We start from the raw sequence: 24,352 nt of genomic DNA on the forward strand, positions 1-24,352 counted from the left end.
TAAACAAATTTGCAAGAAAAAAACAACCCCATCAAAAAGTGGGCAAAGGATATGAACAGACACTTCTTGAAAGAAGACATTCTTGCGGCCAACAAACATATGAAAAAAAGCTCATCATTACTGTTCATTAGAGAAATGCAAATGAAAACCACAATAAGACACCATCTCACTCCAGTTAGAAAGGCGATGATTATAAAGGAAACAAACGATGCTGGAGAGGATGTCCAGAAATAGGAACACTTTTACACTGATGGTGGGAATATAAATTAGTTCAACCATTGTGGAAGATAGCGTGGTGATTCCTCAGGGATCTAGAACTAGAAATACCATTTGACCCAGCAATCCCATTACTGGGTATATACCAAAAGAATTATAAATCATTCGACTACAAAGACACATGCAAATATATGTTTACTGCAGCACTAGTCACTACAGCAAAGACTTAAAACCAACCCAAATGCCCATCAATATTAGACTGGATAAAGAAAATGTGGTACATATACACCCTGGAATACGATGCAGCCATAAAAAAGGATGAGTTCATGTCCTTTGCAGAGACATGGGTGAAGCTGGAAACCATCATTCTCAGCAAACTAACTCAGGAACGGAAAACCAAACACTGCATGTTCTCACTCATAAGTGGGAGTTGAGCAATGAGAATATATGGGCACAGGGAGGGGTACATCACACAACGGGGCCTGCTGGGGGGTGGGAGTAAAGGGGAGGGATAGCATTAGGACAAATACCTAATGTAGATGATGGGTTGATGGGTGCAGCAAACCACCATGGCACATGTAACACACCTGCACGTTCTGCCCATGTATCCCAGAACTTCAATATAATTAAAAAAAAAAAAAAAAAGAAAAGGTTATGGTGGTTCCTCAAAAAGCAAAACAGTTGCCATATGACCAGAACTGTACTCCTAGATATATACCCAAAGGAATTGAAATCAAAGACTCAGGCACTTGTACAGTAATGTTTACTACAGCATTATTTCCAATAGCCAAAAGGTGGAAACAACTCAAGTGTCCATCAATAAATAAGTGGATAGACAAAACTATGATATTTACACAAAATAGAATGCTATTAAGCCATAAAAGAGAATGAAATTCTGAAATATGAAATGGATTAACTCTGAAGACTTTACGGTATGTGAAATAAGCTGAATCTAAAAGAAAAATTATGGCATTATTTCACTTACATGAGGTATCCAGAATAGGCAAATTTGTAGAGACAGAAAGATTAGAAGTTAGCAGAGTATGAAGAAAGGAAGAATTGAGAAGTTATTACTTAATGGCTATAGAGTTCCTGTTTGGGGTAATGAAAAAAAAACTGGAAATTGGTAGTGGTAATGGTTCCACAACAGTATAAATGTAATTGAGGCCTCCAAGTTGTGTACTTGAAATGCATATGCATTGAAATACAAAAAAGACACACTACTGAGTAAAATCCTATCTGCTGGCCCTTATATTTAAACTCTATCTACTGGATTGTAACCTGAATTATACCAGCAAACAAAAATAAATTCCTTCAGCATGCAATGCCTGTGAAATCCAATGCAGAAAACTAAGGAACCCATACAGAACCAGGACACTCTGAAAGCACTCAAAAAGAAAGCGGGTAGATCGACTGAGGTCAGGAGTTCAAGACCAGCCTGGGCAACATGGTGAAACCCCATCTCTACACAAATACAAAAATTAGCTGGGCATGATGGCAGGTGCCTGTAATCCCAGCTACTCGAGAGGCTGAGGCAGAAGAATTGCTTGAACACAGGAGGCAGAGATTGCAGTGAGCTGAGATCATGACTTTGCACTCCAACCTGGGTGACTGAGCGAGACTCTGCCTCAAAAAAACAAAACAAAACAAAACAAAACAAAGGAAAACACCTATATACAACATTTGCCAAACCTTCAAGAGAAAAAAAACCCTGGAAAATAAAAAGGTCCCATCCAAATAACAGCAATTTCAAAATGAGAAACACAAGAACCCTCAGAGCAGAAAAAAAAAAAAAAAAAAATCAATGCAATAATTCCAGCAATTCAAAAAGTCAGTGTGTTTACTTACCTACCAATGATTGCACTATGTCCCCAGCAATGGATTCTAAGCAGTTTTAAATGTCTGAAATGACATAGAATTCAGAATCTGGATGGCAAAGAAGTTCAAAAAGATTCAAGAGAAAGTTGAAGTCCAAACCAAGGAAGCCAGTAAAATTATCCAAACGTTGAAAGATGACCTGACCATATTAAAAAACAAACAAACAAACAAAAAACAAAAAACAAACAAACAAAAAAAAAAAACTGAACTTCTGGAATTGAAAAATTCACTACAGGAATTTCAACATAAAATTAGAAGCATTAACAAGATTATATCAAACTCAAGGAAGAGTTTCAAAGATTGAAGACTGGTGTTTTGAATCAAGCCAGTCAGACAAAAGCAAAGAAAACAGAATTATAAAAAAGGAACAAAGTCTCTGAGAAATAGGGAGTTATGTAGATAGACCAAACCTATGACACATTAGGACTCCTGAGACAGAAGGAGACAGAGTAAGCAACATGGAAAACATATCTGAGGATACAGTTCATGAACATTTCCCCAATCTTGCTAGAGGTTGATATGCAAATTCAAGAAATTCAGAGAATCTCTCCATGATACTATACAACACAATCATCCACAAAACACAAAATCTCTAGGATGCAGCAAAAGCAGCACGAAGAGGAAAGTTTACAGTGCCAAATGCCCACATTCAAAACTTAGAAGGATCTCAAATTATCAATCTAACATTGCACCTAGAGGAACTAGAAAAACAAAAACAAACTAACAAAGCTAACAGAAGAAAACAAAAATCAGAGGAGCACTGAAAGGAACTGAGACCCAAAATCCATACAAAGGGTCAATGAAACCAAAAGTTGGATTTTTGAAAGGATAAACAAGATCTGTAGATTGACAGCTAAATTAACAAAGAAAAATGAGAGATGATCCAAATAAGCACAATGAGAAATGACAAAGGAGACATTACAACCAATCTCACAGAAACATAAAGATCCTCAGACACTATTATGAACACCTCTATGCATACTAATTAGAAAATCTAGAGGAAATGAATAAATTTCTGCAAACACACAGGCTCCCAAGATTGAATCAGGAAAAAATAAATGGAAATCCTGAACAGAACAATAACATGTTCCAAAATTGAAACAGCAATTAAAAACCTACCAGTGAAGAAAAACCGTAAACCAGATGGATTCACAGCTGAATTCTACCAGACATAAGAAGAACTAGTACCAATCGTACTGAAATTATTCCAAAAAATAGAAGAGAGACTCCTCCTTAATTCGTCCTATAAACCAGCATCATCCTGATACCAAAATATGGCAAAGACACAATGAAAAAAAACTTCAGACCAACATCCCTGATGAACATAGACACAAAAATCCCCAACAAATACTAGCAATCTGAATCCAGAAGCACATCAAAAAATTAATTCTCCACAGTCGAGTAGGCTTTAATCCTAGGATGCAAGGTTGGTTCAACATATGCGGATCAATAAACGTGATTCACCACATAAACAGGACTAAAAACAAAGACCATATAATCTTGTCAACAGACAGAGAAAAAGCTTTTGATAAAATCCAACTTCACTTCATAAAAACTCTTAACAAACTAGCCATCAAAGGAATATATCTCAAAATAGTTAAGAGCCATCTATGGCAAACCCAAAGCTAACATCATATAGAACAGGCAAAAGCTGGAACCATTTCCCAGCTTTTTTGAGAACTGGAACAAGAAAAGGATACTCACTCCCACCACTCCTATTCAACACAGTACTGGAAGTCCTAGACAGAACAATCAGTCAAGAGAAAAAATAAAAAGGCACATAAATAGGTTAAAAAGTGAAACTACCTCTTTTTGCTGATGGTATTATTCTACACCTAGAAACCCAAAAGACTCTGCCAAAAGGCTCCTTGAACTGATTTTTAAAAAGTCAGTAAAGTTTCAGAATACAAAATCACAATATTTTGTGATTATTGAAAAAATGATTCTAAAGTTTTCTTTAGTTTATATGGAAAAGTAAAAGATCCATAATAGTCAACACAATATTTAAGGAGAACAAAGAGGACTGATACTACTTGACCTCATGACTTACTATAAAGCTACAGTAATCAAGACAGTGTGGAATTGATGAAAGAACTGATTAGTTATTCAGTGGAACAGAATAGAGAAGCCAGAAACAGACCCTCTGACAAAAAGGTAATTCAATGAAAACTGTCTTTTCAACAGATGGTGCTGGTACAACTGGACATCAACATGCAAGGAAAACTGAATGTATTCACATACCTTACACCTTTTACAAATGCCAAACTCTTAAAACTCCTAGAATATAACACACAACAAAATCTAGGTGACCTTGGGTTTGGCAATGAATTCTTACATACAATACCAGAAAGTAAGATGCATAAAAGAAAACATTAATAAGTTGAAATTCATTAAAATTAAAATGTTCCACTCTACAAAATATACTATTAAGAGAGTAAAAAGACAAACCACAGGCTGAGAGAAAATATTTGCAAAACACATACTTTGTAGAAGACTGGTATCCAAAGTATACAAATAACTCTTTAACAACTCAACAATAATAACATAAACATCCCAATGAAAAAGTGTGCATAGGCTCCTCAGTCCTCACCCCACTAGAGCCTCCTCCAGAAACTGGTGGGTGAGGGAATTTGGAGGCCACTAAGCCCTCTTTTCCTTCAGGAACCATCCTGTACCCATGCCACTACAAAAAGGGGGTTCACAGGCCTGATCAGAAACCTCTTCAAAGAAGATACATAGAAGAAAAATAAGCTTGTAAAAAGCTGCTCAATATCATATGACTATGCAGAATTAGAAATTAAAACAATAGTGAGATATCACAACCTACGTTTTAGAATGGCCAAAATCCACAGTACTGACAACACCAAACGTTGATGAAGATGCAGAACAATAGGAAGTCTTATTCATTGCTGGTGGGAATACAAAATGGCACAGCGACTTTGCAAGACAGTTTGGCAGTTTCTTACAAAACTAAACATACTCTTACCATATGATCCAGTAATCATCAAATGAGTTCACAACTGCCCACTCAAAAACCTGTACTTGAATGTTTATAACTGTCTCATTTATGAGTGCCAAACCTTGGAAGCAACCAAGAAACCCTTCAACAGGTGAATAGATAAACTGTGGCAAATCCCAAAAATGGAATATTATTCAGTGACAAAAAGAAATTAGCTATCAAGCCAGAAAAAGACATGGAGGAACCTTAAATGCATATTGATAAGTGAAAGAAATCAATATTAATATATTCTATATAATTCCAACTTATATGACATTCTGGAAAAGGCAAACCTATGGAGACAATAAAATGTTAGGTGATTGCTCAGGATATGAGGGTGGGATGAAATAGGTGTAGCATAATGGAGTTTTAGGGCAGTGAAACTGCTATTCTGTATGATACTGGATGATGGATACATATCATTATACACTTGCCAAAATCCATAGGATGTAGAACACAAAGAGTGAAGCCTAATGTAAACCATGGACTTTAGTTAATTATAAGATACCAACATTGGCTCATCAACTGTAACAACTGTACCACACTAATGTAAGATCTCAATAGTAGAGGAAATTGGGGTTTATGGAATCTGTGCTTTTTGCTCATTTTTTTCTGTAAACCTAAAATTAGTTTTAAAAATCTATTAATTAAAAATTGCATATTAAAAAGTGAAGATAAAATAAAGACATTCCTAAATAAAAACTGAGAGTATCTGTGGCCTGCGGACCCAGTTTATGTGAAATACTAAAGGAAGTTCTTCAGGCTGGCATCAAGTGACACCAGATATTAATTGGAATCTGCACATAGAAAAAAAAAAAAACATTTCAAGAAGCCAAATAAATTCCAAGTAGGATAAATTCAAAGTGAACCATACCAAGATAAAGTATAATTAAACTGTTGAAAGTAAAAAACAAAGAGGGAAATCTTGAAATCAGTAAGAAAGAAGTGACTTGTTAAGTACAAGAGATTCTTCATAAGATTAACAGTTATTTTCACATCAGAAACCATGAAGGTCAGAGGCAGTGGGATGGCATATAGTATTTAAAGTGCAGAAATTACAAAACAAACAAGCAAGCTCTGTCAACCAAAAATTCTATACCACGCAAAATTATTCTTCCAAAAAAAAAAAAAAAAAAAAAGAAAGAAATGAAGAAATTCCCAGACAATCAAGGGCTGAGGGAGCTCATCACTATTAGGACAGCTTTTTAATAAGTTCTAAAGAGAGATCCTTAGGCTGAAATGAAAAGACACTAGACAATAACTTGAGGCATGTGATAAAACAAAGAAAAATGGTAAAGGTAACTGCACAAATATATTTAAAAGCCAATATTGTATTTTGGCGTTGGAACTCTTTTTCCTGCATGATTAAAAGACAAAATGATAATCATAAGTCTGTTAATGGACACACAATACATAACATATAATTTGTGATAACAACAACATAAAATGGGAGGTATGGATATATATAGCAGTAGAATTTACATACTATTAAAGCTAAGGTGATATTAATTCAAACTAGTGTTTTATAAGTTTATAAGTTGTTGATTGTAACAACTAAGAAAATAAAAAGATATAGAAAAGGAAATAAGGTACACAGTACACTAAAAAACCTCAATGAAACATAAAATAAATAAGTAATGAAGGAATTGAAGAACAAAAAACATACGACATGGAAAACAAATTAGCAAAATAGCAGAAGTCCTTCCTTATGTGTTATGGGCTGAATTACATTCCCTCGAAATTCATACATTGAAATCACAACTCCCAGTATCTCAGAATGTGAGTAAGCAATGTACATTCACTGAGGGCAGTAAATGCCTACATAAAGAAAGAAGAATGATCTCAAATCAATAACCTAAATTAAGACCTTATGGAACTAAAAAGAGCAAACTAAACCCAAATATAGCAGAAGAAAGGAAAAAACAGAGTGGAGAGAAATGAAATACAGAATAGAACAATAGAGAAAATGAACAAGACCAAAAGTTTTTTCTTTGAAAAGAAATTTGACAAACTTTCAGCTACAAGGATTAAGAAAAAAAAGAAGAAGACTGAGATGACTAGAATCAGAAATGAAAATAGGGACATTACATATCACTCTTACAGTAATTCAGAAAAAAATTAGAAGAGAACACTAAAAATAATTGTAGGCCAACAAACTAGACAACCTAGATGAAATGAACAAACTCCTAGAATTGACTCAAGTAGAAATAGAAAACCTGAATAGACCTATAACAAGTAAATATTGAATGTGTAATCAAAAACCTATCAAGAAAAAAAAAATCCCAAGATCAGATGGTGTCACTGTTAGGTATATGCCCAAAAGAAAGAAAATTCTCCCAAATATTTAAAAGAAGAATACCAATCCTTCTTAAACTTTTGTAAAATACAGAAGAGAGGGAAACACTTTTTAACTTCCTAACTGAGGGGAAGGAAAATGAGAAATGGCTGCTTAATGGATATGGGATTTTCCTTGCAGGTGATAAAAAATTTCTGAAACTAGATAGTGGATGGTTGCATAACACTGTCAATGTAGTTAATGCCACTGAATTATACACTTTAAAGTAGTTAAAAATGCAAATTTTATGTCATGTGTATTTTTCCACAAAAAACCATTATGCTCAGTTTTAAAAGCCCTGAAAGAATACATATTGTATAAAATGTTCAAAAATGTGAATATAAGAAAGAAGGTAGATCACTGGTTGTTTAGGGCTAGAAGGATTGGAGGGAAATTGAGAGTGACTAAAAGTGGTCACAAGGTTTACTCTTAGGATGATGGAAATGTTCTAAAATTAGATTATGGTGATAGTTACATAACTCTGTAAGTACATTAACATTCAATGAATTGCTCTCTTAATATGAGTTAACTTTATGTTCTGTAAATTATTTCTCAATTATTTTTATAAATCAGATGGCTGACTCTCAAGCTGACCAGAAAAGTATCAAAGTTAGCTTAATACCAATCACTGTACTTCTGCAGAGCAGATACAATCCTACATTCAATACAATTAGCCAGTAAAGTTAACAAAAAAGAAAGCAAACTTATCACCTTTTAGTATTAATATGCCATAAACATCATTTTCTTATATACGGCTCAAATGACTCAATGTTGACACATAAATTAAAAGTTCAAAGATAGTAAGGAAAAGGCAGTCTATGACCAAGTTATAATACTCAATGCACTTGCTTTATGCATGTTGTCTTTGACCAAGACCACAAAATGTATTTTATGTAAGACCTAAATTATACATAGATTACATGTAATTTGCTTAATTCTTGGCAGAACTATTTGTCTCTCATTGCAAAGACCGATTTTCTTTTCCAAATGGCATAATGTATGGATGGGGCATTTGTTTCTATCATATGCTTTTCCTTCTTTTTATAACTAGCTACAAAAACACAGAATCAATCAGGACAGTGAATTACAACCTCTATCTCCTGAAACATCATAGTCATGTCATGAGTCAGAAAGTAGTCCTTTCCTCTGACCATCTCTCTCAATTTAATAAGTATTAAAGCAAAAAAGGAAAGGATAAAAGTAATTTCAAATTTTGAGTGACAGCATGACTGGGGCTGAAACTGACTATGATACCACAGTTGGTTCAGTGGTAGATAGAAGAACAGGTAAATGAAAAGCCTCATTTCATATATCATGTAGCTGTGAAATCCCACCAGAGCCAAGAGAGATTAGGGGGAACTCAAGGCACTCTGACCTATATTTCTTTTCTTTATCACCTAATTTGCTGGAGAAAATTCCCATGAATTATACTGCCAAAAAATTATAAGGCAGACTATCTACATAAAAATTCTTGTCTTGGAAACATTTTCAATAATTGGCTAACATAGCATCTTCATTATTATTTCCATTTTATTTTGTGAGCAAACAGAGATATGACTTCGATAAAGCTAGATACCCAATTAGAGATGACTATAGCAAGATGTCAAACAACAGCCCATAGGCCAGATCTGGTTTGCTGCCTGTTTTTGTAAATAAAGTTTTATGAGAACACAGTAATGCTCACTCACTTACATATGGTTATGGCTGTTTACATGTGACAATGCCATAGTTAAGTGGTTGCAACAGAGATCTCTGGCCCACAAAGACTAAAATATTTACTATTTGGTTTTCTATTCACTGTTAAAGAATTAAAATTCAGTGGGCTGTTTATTATACAACTTATGTGAACATTTCTTGTCTCAGGACTAGTCAATTTGATGTAAGAAACACAATGTAGTCAAGAGAATGCAGTGTTAAAGACAAAAACAAAAACAAAATAAAGCAAGGATTATTTTTGTGGCTGGGCTATTTGCCGTGTAACTCTGAGAAAGTCACTTCACCTCTCTGGATTTATGCCCACACCTGTAAAATAAGGGATGTGAACTATATGAATGCAAATCATCCTTCCAATTAAACTATTGTAGTCTATTCAACTTATTTTACAGATTAGAAAATCAGTAGTGAATGTATAAAAATTCTTAATTATATTTTATATTTTTTAATAAATTTCATAAATTATATTTCATATATTAGAAAATCAGTAGTGAATGTATAAAAATTCTTAATTATATTTTATATTTTTTCATTAAATTTCATATAAATTTCATAAATTATATTTCATTTTTCATAAATGTAGACAGACATCTTTGAGTTGCTTTAAATTTCATCATAAAACAATGTTAAAAGTAACTAGTAGTATCCCGATTTTATAGGTGAGAAAACTTGAGGCTACAGAAAGAACAGTGACTTGCACAAGGTTACCAGCACGTTCTTAATGTTTTGCGGTCTAGTATAGTGTTGACAACATGGCACATACAAAATCAGAGGCCGCGAACTATAACGCTTACACAGCAAGGCAGATAATGTAAACTATTGGTGGTTTCTAAGATGAACCAGAGAATGTATGTTCTACTTAAAGGAAGCAGCCACCACTCAGAGCCAACTGTTGACATATAGCCATGTGGGTCCAGTATTGCCAGATCTTTAGATTTTACAAGAGGCTGGATATCATGAATTTTATTTTAAATATTCCAATGTTTAAATGCTGGTAAACTGCTTAAAATGTTTAAAAACAGAGTGGGCTGTATTTGGCTCATGGATGACAATTTACAAATCTATATTAAATAAATTTTTTAAATTGACAGATTTGCGAACTAGAATATACTGATGCCTCAACTTCACTATGAGCTTTTAATTATCCAAAGTAATGGAGGATAGGAGAGATCAGAGCATCAGTATTATCTTAGTTTCCATTGAATATTTTATTCAAAGTATTGATAGTAAAATCAAATAATTGAAAAAAAATGTTTCTCCTTATTTCAGGCCTTCTGGTGAAGGTATTAACAAATAGACAAAGTGTAAACAGGTCATCAGAAAAAGGGATAGTCCTGGATAATACAGAAACCAAAAAAAAAAAAAAATCTGTTCTTAAGTAATTGAGATTAGCTGTATTTACATGAGGGGAAATTAAAACATGATTAATTCATACTGAGGCTTTAAAAATAATAGGGATGGGTAGGAGCTACTGATTTAACTTTTAAAAGTAAGATATGACAATTAAGAAAAGGAATTTATGCTGTCATCTTTTTTTTTTAATTTATAGAAAACCATTTGAGAATACTGTACCTGCTTTGACAAACAATAAACTAAGCAATGTTTACAGTGAAGCTCTGACCTACTTGTGACTGCCAACAGAATCAATAAAATGCTTAACTTTTCCATTCAAAAAGTCATAGAGTTGGCAATATTTCATTATTTGTCTTTTTGAAGTAAACATTAAACCAGGCAGGAAAAGAATAGAGATGATAAAATAATGAGTGCTTCTTGGGAATATTTTTGGCTTTAATAAAATAACTGCACCACTAATTATTCTTCCACAAGGCACTATAATTTTGAATCTGATTTCGTTGGCTACTTATTATACAAAAGTTTAAATGAAATCATTCATGCAGTACTAGGAAAAATACTTTAGGTAAAATGAATGAATTTTCCTCAATGGCTTCAATTAAAATGTTTTAAAGGTCTCTTCCCACCAGAGGAAAAAATTCACAAAAACTAAAGTGAAATTTTAAAGAAGACAAGATTAAGAGAGTACTCTTAAATCCATGACATAAGTAGTAACGCTATGCTAGCATGTTATTGTAACATGTTTAAAACTAAGAATTTGCCCTGCAAACTTTGTAGGTTACTCTCACTTTTGCCTTTCTTCAGATCAGAAGCTCTCCTTTATACCTATAACTTGGAAATACCTTAAGTCACAGCATCAAGTATTTTAAAAAGAATAAGTAGCCCACTTACATTTATAATTACTTAGTATTTAACTTATACTGCATTTATGTGAAATGATGGGAACCCATGTTAAATGGTAAAAGTTGGACAAATAACAATGTGTCTGTTCCCAAGTTTCCTTATCTCTAAAATAAAGATAGCATTGTTACAAGAATTAAATAAATTGTGTAAAGTACTTGAAAAGAGTTCATAGCACATAGTAAGTTTTCGATAAATGTTATTATTATTATTATAATACAATAAAACAGTTACTCACTCTTTTGTTGAGACAAATAACAGGCCATAGGCTGCAACCCAGTGTGCAACAGCAGCAGAGACAACCACACAGCAGCCATTTCACATTGACCGGGAGAGCCTTTTTCAAACATGCATTCACACGGCCAATGCTGGTCTTAAATTCTTCTGGGGCCACCTACAAGAGGGTACAATCTTTAACAGTTTGTGGGCAGCTTTTCACTATCTCTAAATCTAAGAAAAACATTTATTACAAATAATTTAAGGAATCACAAATATCTAAATAGATATATTCCTCATAAATATGTTCACACACTCTAGGGTGGCATTGAAAAGCGCAACAATATAATTTCATGTTCATAGAACTTAGCCTGATGTTGAAAAACAATCTTCTGAAATGACCACCAATAAAGTGACTGCAATAAACTTGACGGAAAAGGATAACTTTCAAGCTGTTTTCTTACCAAATATTCTCATTATCAAGGCAGCATAATTGATAGTCTCTAGTCATTATGAGTAAAAGCTGGGTAAGACTAGAAGCATAACACAACAATAAAAACCCAAATACTACTAGAGGAAATGCAATTAAAATTAGACCTTGGCAATATTCCTGGATTACTTTGAAAAAGGCAACTCTCAAACCCTTATTCCCTGGCAAATTTGCAATATAACAATTTTAACATTAGCCACTGTTAGTTACACTAACAAAAGACAATGCCTAGTGATTGCATTCAAAATGGCCTGTTAATATTCATTATAAAATGGACTCGGAACTGCTGTAAATTTTCAAAGTTGAAAGGTCTTTAAATACACAAGTTTAATATTTCTAGTTACTACCTCCATTCCTGGAAGTGGCTGCTTGTGCTTCTCTGTAAACAAGGACAAAGTCAGTTCAAAGGCATGCACATGACTGGAATAATTAGATTTATACCAAAAATTCTGCTTGAAGGTTATACAATTCAAACGTACACTAAAAATAGTTTGCTTTCAGTGAAATCACATTTCTGGATTACAAAAATGATTCCCTTTCATTTAGAAAGCTGTCAGACTATAAAGTTTACGAAAGAACTTTTAGCATCTGGCTATAAAAGCAAAAATTATGCAATTGTTAGGAAAAGTAAGGTACTATAAAATAAAAACCACATTAGCAGGTTAGGAATCAAAAATATAGAGCTTTACTACCACTACTCCAAATAAAAATTGTACTTGAGGAATCAATGTATTATATTTTTGTCTCTTAATAAAGATATCTTAGAATCAACACCACAAAACATATACCTATTAGCAAATGTTATAAAAATACATGATCACAGAATTCAGCACTAAAGTAAGCTAAACATTAAGAATATAAGCTTTATTAGAAGCTTTATTAGAATTGTTCATGTCACTCAATAAGGTTAATTGTGTAGCCCATGAATCTGATTTTCTTACTAATATGTTAACAAACAATAGTTGTGAAATTATAAGGCTCAAAACTTTGTTTACACGGAGCAAGTAAACTAATTTCATTCTCCATCTAGACTGTCAGCAACATGATGTAAAGACAATCACTGTGTGCAAAGAATTCCAATTAAATGGCAAAATTTCTAAGTAAATATGAAAACAAATTCAGAGAGCCTTGCCTTATAATTGAAATTAGACAACACTAACAAACTTAGGGCACTAAGCACATTAAACTAAGACAAACTAAAAACATTTAAAAACAGATCAAGAGACTTGAATTATAGTTACTTATTAGCTATGAAAAATTCAGGCAAAATCATTTAATTTTCTGAGTTTCAGTTTCCCACTGATAAAATGAGAATAATAATCTTCGTTTAATATATGTCACAAAAATGTAAATTAATCCTTGGAAGTAAGCTTCTGACTGAAATGCTTTGAAAAAGAAAGTCCATGAATCATGTCTCTGAGAAGGTTTGGAGAAAGAAAAAGCTCTCTTTTGCATGAAGTGTCACCTGAAGGCAATGGGTTTACTCAAGTAACTATTAATATTCTATAGTTTTCCTATATACTATATTATAAACAAAAGCATAATTTGTTTATAATCTGCTGCATGTTAAACACAGATTCAATGCTCTTTAATTCTTCAGCAAAACAAAAACAAAAACAAAAAAAACAAGCTCTTCTTTCTAAAAACAAGGTACCAAGTTTCTATCTTAAGATTTACCTCTCCAACAGCAATATTCAACTTCTTTTCTCCTAGGGAATCACTGAGCAACCAAATAGAAGTTAAAATAAAGAAAAAATATGTACATATTTAGCTTTAAACTATAATATTACATTACTGTCAACTCTCTTTAAATTATGTATCCAGAATAGCTAACGTTTTTTAAACATGGTAAATTTTGATATAAACTCATGCAAATTATAAAATTATTAAATGTGTCCATTTACAAATTTAAATGTTTGTAACTGGAATTTACATTTGTATTTAAAAAGTAGGTACAAACACAGATGTTAAAAAATAAAACTAAAAGGTGCAGAAATGAGTCAGTCCAAAAGAAAAAAAATTTGTTTATAAGGAGCCTTAGAAAAGAAAGCTCCACTTCTACCAGGGATGAATAGTGTTAGAAGACTGAGGGAGACAAAAGCTAGAGAATAAAAGAGGGAAGAGAAAACTGGCTTTTTATTTCAAACATTGTGAATAAAATAAATTGTATGCTGAGGTATATAAAATTTGTTATAAAATTTGCCTTTTATTATATGCTTCTGGAATTGAAAACAAAAACATTACCTAAATATGTGGTCATTTTCCTTCTTTCCCGCCAACACTTTCTTCTTTTTAACATTTAATAGTGTCAATTTCTATTTTCTTACTATGGACAAATTAAAAACTAAAATATTCAAGTTACTAAAAATGAGAATTCAAATGTTTTGAGGTCATAAGACAAATATATTGAAAAGAAAAGCTTTTACTAGAGTTTCAAACAATAAACTAACATCTGCATTTTGACTTTAAAAGGAGGACAGGATTGCCTTTGAAAGAAATCTGTATTTGAGTAACAGTAAAAGTCATAAAACAGAGCTAAAGACATAAGAAGTGAGAATTAGTTAACTCAATTTTAAACAACGTGAAAGAAATGTTTAGTTAACTCTGTAGAATCAGGTTAACATTTTACTCATTTACTTTCATATAATTATCTCTAGCAATGAAGGTTAGATAGTTGAAGATCCTTACTTTCTAACTGAACAGTAGGTTGTAAAGAAACATTTCATTTCTTTTGGCTTTCTTGGAATGAAAAAAGAAAACCACACCATAAAGGTGGGGTAAAGGGTCATAATATTTTATAACAGGATGTAAGAGACTCTGTAAACAGAAGAAACTCTAAGGAAACCCCAGCAGGTCTGATCTGCTTCCTTCAATCATGGGGAACACAATCCTATCAATCAGGTGTCATACTGTATCACAATAGTAAAGGTCGATTTTTATTGCTTACAATCCCCAAACACTGCACACTAGTCTCCCTATAACATGGTTTAATTGTTTCAAGCTAAGGGCCAAAAGTTTTACTTTCTTTTCTAAATTTCTGTGGTTCTTTAATTTTCTGGTCACTAGAATCTGTGTGTATACACCTGTTTGATATGAAATACGGAAAAAAATCTTTTCTGCACTTAATATAAAAGGTTATCTTTTTGTTTGCATTAAAAGCATTAACACATAAGAAGCAAAAAATTAAAATTGAGCCACAGAGCTTGTCAAAATTGTTTTTTGAGGTTTTCAGACTTCCCTCTGCAATTTTGCTTAGCTCAGGCGGGCATAAAAACTATTTAGAATTGCATTCATATTGGAAGACTGATTTTGGATTTCGTAAAAGGTAGACTTTTTTCTACTTTAGCTGTCCGGTTATTCATTTAAAAATATTTTAATGTAAGAGCTGTTAAGTCTGAAATTTAGACCTTTTTTTCTTTTATTTTTTTCCTCAGATACACATGAATAATGTTTGCCTTTTCTCTCCAGTTATTTGAGAAGCATTTTGATAATGCAAAGGAACCTATACTAATGAAAGTGCCTGTCAGAGAAAAATTATCTCAACGAGAAAATGAATAAAGCTAATGTTACCACCACGTGACTTTCAAAAATCAGGTCTTCAGAATTCCTTTTAGCTTTTTTCCCATCACCAAACACATGCTAAGAAAAATATCACAGTTACAATTTATACCTTATCTAACACATGATAAATTTTGTACACTATACATAATGTACACTTAAATAAATACTCAAGTCATTACGATAATGTGCTACAAAAACAATCACTTGAAAAGAATGGATATCTTTATGAGCAGCTCATATCTAGATAATTTAGGCTGTGTGAGTGCATACCAAAAGCAGCTTATTATTCTTTCTTACTCCTCTAGTTTAAAACAGTCTACTACCTTTGGGGCCACTGGAATTTTTAGTTTCAGAAGGCTTGTAAATAAATGAGAAAGTGTGAAAAGAAATTCTGAAGATTCCTTGAGCATATAAAATAGGCCAATTTCGAAAATGGATAATTTGTATGCCTGGGAATTTTATACACTGACGTGTTTTTTAGATTATTCATTTCTAGAATTTCTTGGACCTGTATTTCAAACTAAGCCAATGGTAAAGTTGGATATAACTACACCTACAATACATGCAGCAGCATCAAAGGAAACATGAAGAATAAGTTTTTTACTGAAGTTCTTATAAATCACATTCTCTTTAATTTTAATAATGAATTTACCATCTTCCTACAAAAATACATTATTATTCAAGATATATTTCCATAGCTACTTTATTCATTGGAAAAAAACATTTATGATTAATTCATATAAGACAAATCTAAGTCTAGGCTGCTGCTTTAATTGGTAAATTATTCCAATTGATCAGGATAGGAAGGTAGAACGTGCTCAAGAGTGAGCCAAAATCTCACACCAAAGGGTTCTTTGTGTCCTAAAATGTTAAATGGCCACATATTTTCTAAGGCTAACTTAGCCAGGAACTATGATCACCTGTTTAGTATTCTGTGGAATGATTTGATATTATACCTCAGAAGAGACAGAAAAGATCAACAGTCAACAGAACAAATTAGTGGTGAGACCAGAGAATAATAAAATAATAATGTATTCTCTCAGAATTAGATGAAAAAAATTGCAAAAGCAATGAAAATTGAAAGCCAGTGAGTAAAATGAAAAGCAACCAGAGTGAAACTACAATACAATGATGAAGAACAGTCAACAGCAACTACAAACTAACATTGGGAAGCTAATAAGTACATGACAGAATACTAGGAATTTTATATAGGCTCTCTCATTTAACTCTTAAATTAAAAAGTGAGGTAACTATCAGCATCATCTCTATTTTTCACATAAGAACTGAGGCTCAGAGAAGTGACCTGCCCAAGGCCACACGGTAAGTGACAGAACTTGGATTCCAACCCAGATTTGACTGCAAAGCTTGTTTAACTACTATATTTTATCTCAACCTACCTCCCATTTTTCAAGGGGAAAACGAAGCAAATAAAGTGTAACATACCTTGCAGGGTTAAATTAAACAGAATTTCTTATGATTTCAAAGATGTTCCTTGAAAAAAGAAATAGGTCTGCTGTCTACTCCCCCAAAGAGGCTGGGGGGAAGATTGTGATTAGGCCAAAAGCAAAAAGAATACACAGTTGGAAAATGCATGACAAAAAGAAGCAAATGTCAGTAGAAGCATCTTTTCTGGTTCTCAAAGAGTTTAGAACAAGGGACATTGAATTAAGAATAAATTAAAGTTCAAAAGGTAATATAGTTACATGGTTTAAAAATGAAAGCAATACTAAAAGATATACAGAAAAGTCTCATCCTTATCCTTGCCTCCGTCCATCTCATTCCTCTTCTCCCATCAAAGGTAATAACTTTTATTAGTTTCATGTGTATCTCTCTAGAATTTCTTTATGTATTTATTAAAGGGCTTATTTCTCCAATTTATTACACATACTAAAAACACTGATTTTCATTTTGCTTTTCTCACCAACAATATGAGAATAATTGATGCTACAATAGAATAAAAAACCTGTTAGATTAGATAATTTTAAAACATGACCAAAATCTATACTGACAAATACCATTATTCTAGCACTAAAATTAAATATATTGAATTTAAAGGCTTCAAAATACAAAAAGTTAACTTCCTTTAACCCCTAATCATCTTTTTAGCTACCCAAGCTTTCAACTGTTAACCATTTGGCAATGATTGAGTATTCTATATTACAATGGTTTTTCTCTCCTCTTCTATAATTGCTCAAGTAACAAACATATATAAATAACTTTTTGCCTTAGGCAGAGCCTTTTCCTTTGGGAATAGAAAGTTCACATTATTGTCATAAGATGATCTTCCAAATATAGTTTCTTTTTAAAAATTGTATATATTTAAGGTGTACAACATGATGTTTTGATATACATATACACAGTAAAATGATTACTAGTCAAACACATTAGCATATCCATCTCCTCACGGTCACCTTTTTGTTATTTTGTGATAAGAACACCTGAAATCTACTCTCAGCAAATTTCCAGTGTATAATACAATATTATCAACTATAGTAATCAGGCTGTGCATTAGGTCTTTAAATTTATAGTTTTGAATCCTAGTAAATCTTTGAATTTACTAGAAACTACTACTCAATGTAGAAAACCAGGGACTAGAAAGGTACTAATTGATTACAGTGAGTCCAATCTTACTAACTCAAACTATCTAAAAGTCAGAAAAACATCTAATAAAAAATTTAATTATTTTCATGTATAACAAATCATACCATATGGTACTTTAAAAATTAATAGCAGTGATACAGTTAAAAAAATAACTTTAACTCTAAAACTGGATATTAATGACCCAAATAAAAACAATTATAGCTACCTATGCTGAGAAAAAAAATACAAAAGTGAAAAAGCTGAATGGATAAATAAATAATGGCTGGCATTAATGGACAATGAACAAAATAACTGGTCAGAGGCTGGTAACCATGGCAACAGCTTTCAGACACTATAAACACAGCTTCCAACTACTGAGGCCTCCTATTACTTGACTTCATTAACAATGATTCAAAGCATTTGTCATAACAATGAGTAAGCCATAAAACAATGCTTTAGAACTGAAAACTTCAAAGCAAATTCTCACTTACCTTCCCTGTTAGAACGGAGGGAAATTCAGTATCAAACTTGTTGCTCAAGCCAAACCTTCAAAACAAAGACAGAACAAAATATGTTCTACCCAGCATATTTAAATATTTCCTTTTTTTAAAAAAAGTTATAAACCTATGCATTTTTCTTTTGGCCTTTTGATTTAAAAATGTGCCCTGAAAAATTTTTATATGATATTTATAGAAAGCAAATCTTTGATTATTAATCCAAACTAATTTTTAAAAAGCTTAACAAAAAGCAAACATTAAAGTGGGATTCTAACTCAACCCATGATGTAGGATTAAAAAATAATAAGTTAAAGAAACACATATTGAGCTGGAAATGTCCATTTTTAACTGAAATGTTTCAGTTAAAACCTACTTTAGTTGATAACTGTTGGAGCTGGATTATGGGTACTGTGTGGGATTTCATTATACTATTCTTTCCACTTTTGTGTATGTATGCAAATGTTCCTAATAAAAACGACCCCTCCACAATTAATACAGCCTTTGGAACTACAGAGTTTGACCACTTGTGACCAGTTACTATTCAGATACCCAAAGTTTAATCCTTATGAATGGCTTTCACGTTTGTGCTCAACCAGTTTTGAAAAAACAGATCCCAGACTTGAAAACTCTCTTTTCCAGTACACTCAGTGAAATCTGCATTAAGAAGTCAAAATGAATTTTATGAGGCTTTGCTCACTTGCTTGTTGATTTCAGGGATAACAAAGGTCACTTCCTGAATGTTAGATGATACTATTTCATATTAACTACAAGTTTACATTAGTGGAGGATAGGTTGTAAGCAAAAAGGAAAAGACAGTAACATTTATTGAGAACTCCATATGAGGTGGGCAATAGCAGTAACAGCTACCAATAACTATGTATTTACCATGGGCTAGACACTGTGCTAACTAAATATAGTCACATGCTACATAACATGTTTCAAAGATAGACTGCATATATGATGGTGGTCCCATAAGATTATAATGGAGCTAAAAAATTTCTATTTCCTAGTGTTGCCATAGCCCTTGTAATGTCATAGTCACAGCCTTCATAATATCGTAGTACAATGTATTACACACGTTTGTGGTGATGCTGGTATAAACAAACTTACTTTGCCACCATAGAAAAGTATAGCACATACAATTACATACAATACATAATACATGATGATAATAACAAATGACCGTTACTGGCTTATGTATTTATTATACTATACTTTTTATTGTTATTTTAGAATATATTCCTTCTTCTAACAAAAAGTTAACTGTAAAATAGCCTCAGGCAGGCCCTTTTACAAGTATTCTAGAAGGTACTGTTATCACAGGAGATGACAGCTCCGTGTTATTATTGTCCCTAAAGACTTTCCAATGGGATAAGCTGTGAAGGTGGAAGTGATATTGATGATCGTGACCCTGTGTAGACCTAGGCTAATGTGTGTGTTTGTGTCTTAGATTTTAACAAAAAAGTTTAAAAAGTAAAAAAAAAATTAATAGAATAAGGATATAAAGAAAATATTTTTGTACAGCTGTACAATGTGTTTGTGTTTTAAGCTAAGTATTATTACAAAAGAGTCAATGAGTTTCTAAAAATTGAACAGTTTATACAATTAAAAAGTTATAGTAAGCTAAGGTTAATTTATTATTGAACAAAGAATAGCATTTGAAAATAAATTTATTGTAGCCTAAGTATATGGTATTTACAAATTCTACAGTAGCGTACAGTAATATCCTGGGCCTTCACATTCACTTACCACTCACTCACTCACTCACTCACTCACACAGAGCAACTTTTGGTCCTTCAAGATCTATTCATGGTAAGTGCCCTAATAAAGGTATAACATTTTTTGTCTTTTATATTATATTTTCTCTGTACTTTTTCTATGTTTAGATACCCAAATACTTACCATTGTGCTACAACTGCCTATAGTAATCAGTATAGTCACATGCTGTATAGGTTTGTAGCCTAGGAGCAACAGGCTTACCATATAGCTTAGGTGTGTACTAGGCTATGCCATCTAGGTTTGTGTAAGTATACTCTATGATGTTCACACAATGATAAAATTGCCTAACAATGCATTTCTTAGGAGGTATCCCCATTGTTAAGTGACACATGACTCTACATTACTTTTACGCTTTAAAAGTCTTCAAGAGAAGTATTGTCAACCCCATTTTAAAGACAAAGAAGCTAACATCCAGAAAAAAAATTCAAAAAATAAATTAAATGACTTGCCCACAGTCATGTATTAAGTGGGGAAAACCAAAACTCCAATGTTGACCCCCTAAATCCTTATTTTATCCTATATTAAGTTCCTTGAGAACAGGAACTATGGGTTATTTTGCTGTTTTCTATTATACCTAGCAGCATAATGAAATCTAATCAGTGTTGAAAAATGTTTGTTGAATAATAAACTACTGTACTATTTAACTGATTTATGGCACTTGGTTGTAGGGTCACTTTAAAGAAATGTTAAGAATCCAATGTCTAATTAAAACTCTGTGCAAGACCTAGAGGAACTGGGAAAACAAGAACAAAATAACCCCAGAGCTAGCAGAAGAAAATCTGAGAACCAAAAATCCACACAAAATATCAATGAAACCAAAAGTTGGTTCTTGGAAAGAATAAACAAGATTTACAGACTGCTAGTTAGATTAATAAAGAAAAAAGAGAGAAGATCCAAATAAGAGCAATCAGAAATGACAAAGATGACATTACGACCGACCCCACAGAAATACAAAAAATCTTCAGATAACTATTATGAACACCTAGCACACAAAATTGAAAATCTGGAGGAAATGGGTAAAATTCTGGAAACATACAAGCTCCCAAAATTGAATCAGGAAGATTTGAAGCCCTAAACAGAACAAGTTTCAAAATTGAATCAGAAATAAAACACCAACCAACCAAAAAAAGCTCAAGACCATACTGATTCACAACCAAATTCTATTAGATGTACAAAGAAGAGCTGGTACCAATCCTACTCAAAAGATTCCAAAAATTTGAAAAGGAAAGACTCCTTCCCAACTCATCCTATGAAGCTAGCATCATCCTTAGAGGAAAAGCTGGCAGAGAAAGAAGGAAAATAAGAAAACTACCGGCCAATATCCCTGACGAACATAGACACAAACATCTTCAACAAAATACTAGCAATCCGAATCCAGCAGCACATCAAAAAGTTAATTCGCCATGATCAAAGAGCCTTTATTCCTGGGACGCAAGGTTGGTTCAACATACACAAATCAATAAATGTAATTTACCACATAAACAGGATTAAAAACAACAACAAAAAGATCATCTTAATAGGCTCAGAAAAAGCTTTCGATAAAATTCAATATTCCTTCATGATAAAACCCTCAACAAACTAACCATCAAAAGAATGTACCTCAAAATAATAAGAGCTATGTATGAGAAACCCACAGCCACCATCACACCCAACAGGCAAAAGCTGGAACCATTCCCCTTGAGAACTGGAACAAGAAAAAAAATGTCCACTCTCACCACTCCTTTTCAACATAATACTGCAAGTACTACTCAGAGCAGTCAGGCAAGAGAAAGAAAAAAAGGCATGCAAGCAGGAAAACAAGAAGTCAAACGATCTCTTTTTGCAGACAATATGATTCTATACCTAGAAATCCCTAAAGACTTGCCAAAAGGCTCCTTGAACTGATAAAGAAAAAACTTCACTAAAGTTTCAGGAAATAAAATCAATGTCCAAAAGTCAGTAGAATTTCTATACACCAATAACATTTAAGCTGAGAGTCAAATCAAGAATAGCATCCCATTTACAATAGTCAAAAAAACAAAACAAAACAAACAAACAAACAAACAAAAACAAAAAACAAAAACAAAAAAAAACCCTAGGAATACATCTAACCAAGAAGGTGAAACATGTCTAAAAGGAGAACTACAAAACACTGCTGAAAGAAATCAGAGATGACAGAAACAAATGGAAAGATATTTCATGCTTACGGATTGGAAGAATCAACAACATAAAAATGGCCATACTGCCTAAAGCAATTTAAAGATTCAATGCTATACCTGTCAAACTACAAACATCATTCTTCATAGAATTAGAAACAACTATTCTACAATTCATATAGAAACAAAAAAGGACCTAAATAGACAAAGCAATCCCAAACAAAAATAACAAAGCCAGAGGCATCATATTACCTGACTTCAAACTATACTACAAGGGTATAGTAACCAAAATAGCATGGGACTGGCACAAAAACACACATAGACCAATGGAACAGAATAGACCACAGAAATAAAGCTGCACACCTACTACCACCTGATCTTTGGCAAAACTGACAAATGTGAGTAATGGAGAAAGGCACCTCTGTTCAATAAATGGAGCTGGGATAACTGGCCAGCCATATACAGAAGAATTAAGCTGGAACACTACCTGTCATGATATACACAAATTAACTCAAGATGGAGTAAGTATTTAAATATAAGACTTCAAATTATAAAAATCCTAGAAGAAAACCTGGGAAACACCCTTCCCAACATTGGCCTTGGCAAAGGATTCATGATTAAGTCCTTAAAAGCAACTGCAACAAAAACAAAAATTATGAAGACCTAGTTAACCTAAAGAGCTTCTGCACAACAAAAGAAATTATCAATAAACAGACAACATACAGAATGGGAGAAAACATCCACTATCCATGCATCAACAAAGGTATAATATACAGAATCTATTAGGAATTTAAATAATTCAATAAGCAATAAACAAATAGTCCCATCAAAAAGTGGGCAAAGGGCACGAATACACATTTCTCAAAAAAAACACATATATGGGGCCAACAAACATATGAAAAAATGCTCATCATCACTAATCATTAGAGAAATACAAATCAAAACTACATCTCATGCCAGTCAGAATGGCAATTATTAAAAAGTAAAAAATAACAGATGTTGGCAGGACTGCTGAGAAAGGGGATGCTTATACAACATTGGTGGGAATTTAAATTATTTCAGCTACTGTAGAAAGCAGTTTGGAGATTTCTCAAAGAATCAAAAATAGAACTACCATTTGAACCAGCAATTCTATTACTGGGTGTATACCCAAGGGAAGATACATTGTTCTACCAAAATTACATACGTGACTCATCACAGCATTATTCATAGCAGCAAGGATATGGAATTGACCTAGGGGTCCATCAATGGCAGACTAAAGAAAATATAGAACATATACACCATGGAATCCTATGCAGCCATAAAAAAGAACAAAATCATGTTCTTTGCAGTAACATGGATGTAGCTGGAGGCCATTATCCTAAATGAATTAACACAGAAACACAAAACCAAATATCGCATGTTCTCACTTATAAGTGGGAGCTAAACATTAAGTACACATGAACATAAAGATGGGAATGATAGACACTGTGGACTACACGAAGTGGGAAGAAGGGAGGTGAGTAAGGGTTGTAAAACTCCCTGTTGGGTACTATGCTCACTACCTGGGTGATGGGTTCAATTGTACCCCAAACCTCAGCATCATGTAATATAGCTTTGTAATGAAACTGCACATGTATCCCCCAAATCTAAAAGTTGACAAAGAAAAAAAAACCTCTATGCAGGAATTTCATATTGTCCTTGTATCATTTATACTAATAA

The 24,352-nt window shown here is 32.9% G+C and overlaps 1 protein-coding gene across 2 annotated transcripts in view; it reads right to left on the minus strand.

Annotated features, from left to right (window-relative positions):
* The window catches only part of CHIC1 (cysteine rich hydrophobic domain 1), a 129,037-nt gene that overhangs the window by 95,882 nt on the left and 8,803 nt on the right, over window positions 1-24,352 (minus strand). For both annotated transcript variants that reach the window (XM_030934483.1, XM_030934482.1), the window contains exons 2-3: window positions 18,732-18,786; window positions 11,632-11,787 (exon numbers count right to left, since the gene is read on the minus strand). In XM_030934483.1, coding sequence (XP_030790343.1) covers window positions 11,632-11,787; window positions 18,732-18,786 — 211 coding nt within the window. The remainder of the gene's footprint in view (window positions 1-11,631; window positions 11,788-18,731; window positions 18,787-24,352) is intronic.

This window comes from Rhinopithecus roxellana, chromosome 7 (assembly GCF_007565055.1).
Source record: "Rhinopithecus roxellana isolate Shanxi Qingling chromosome 7, ASM756505v1, whole genome shotgun sequence".
Lineage (NCBI taxonomy): Eukaryota > Metazoa > Chordata > Mammalia > Primates > Cercopithecidae > Rhinopithecus > Rhinopithecus roxellana.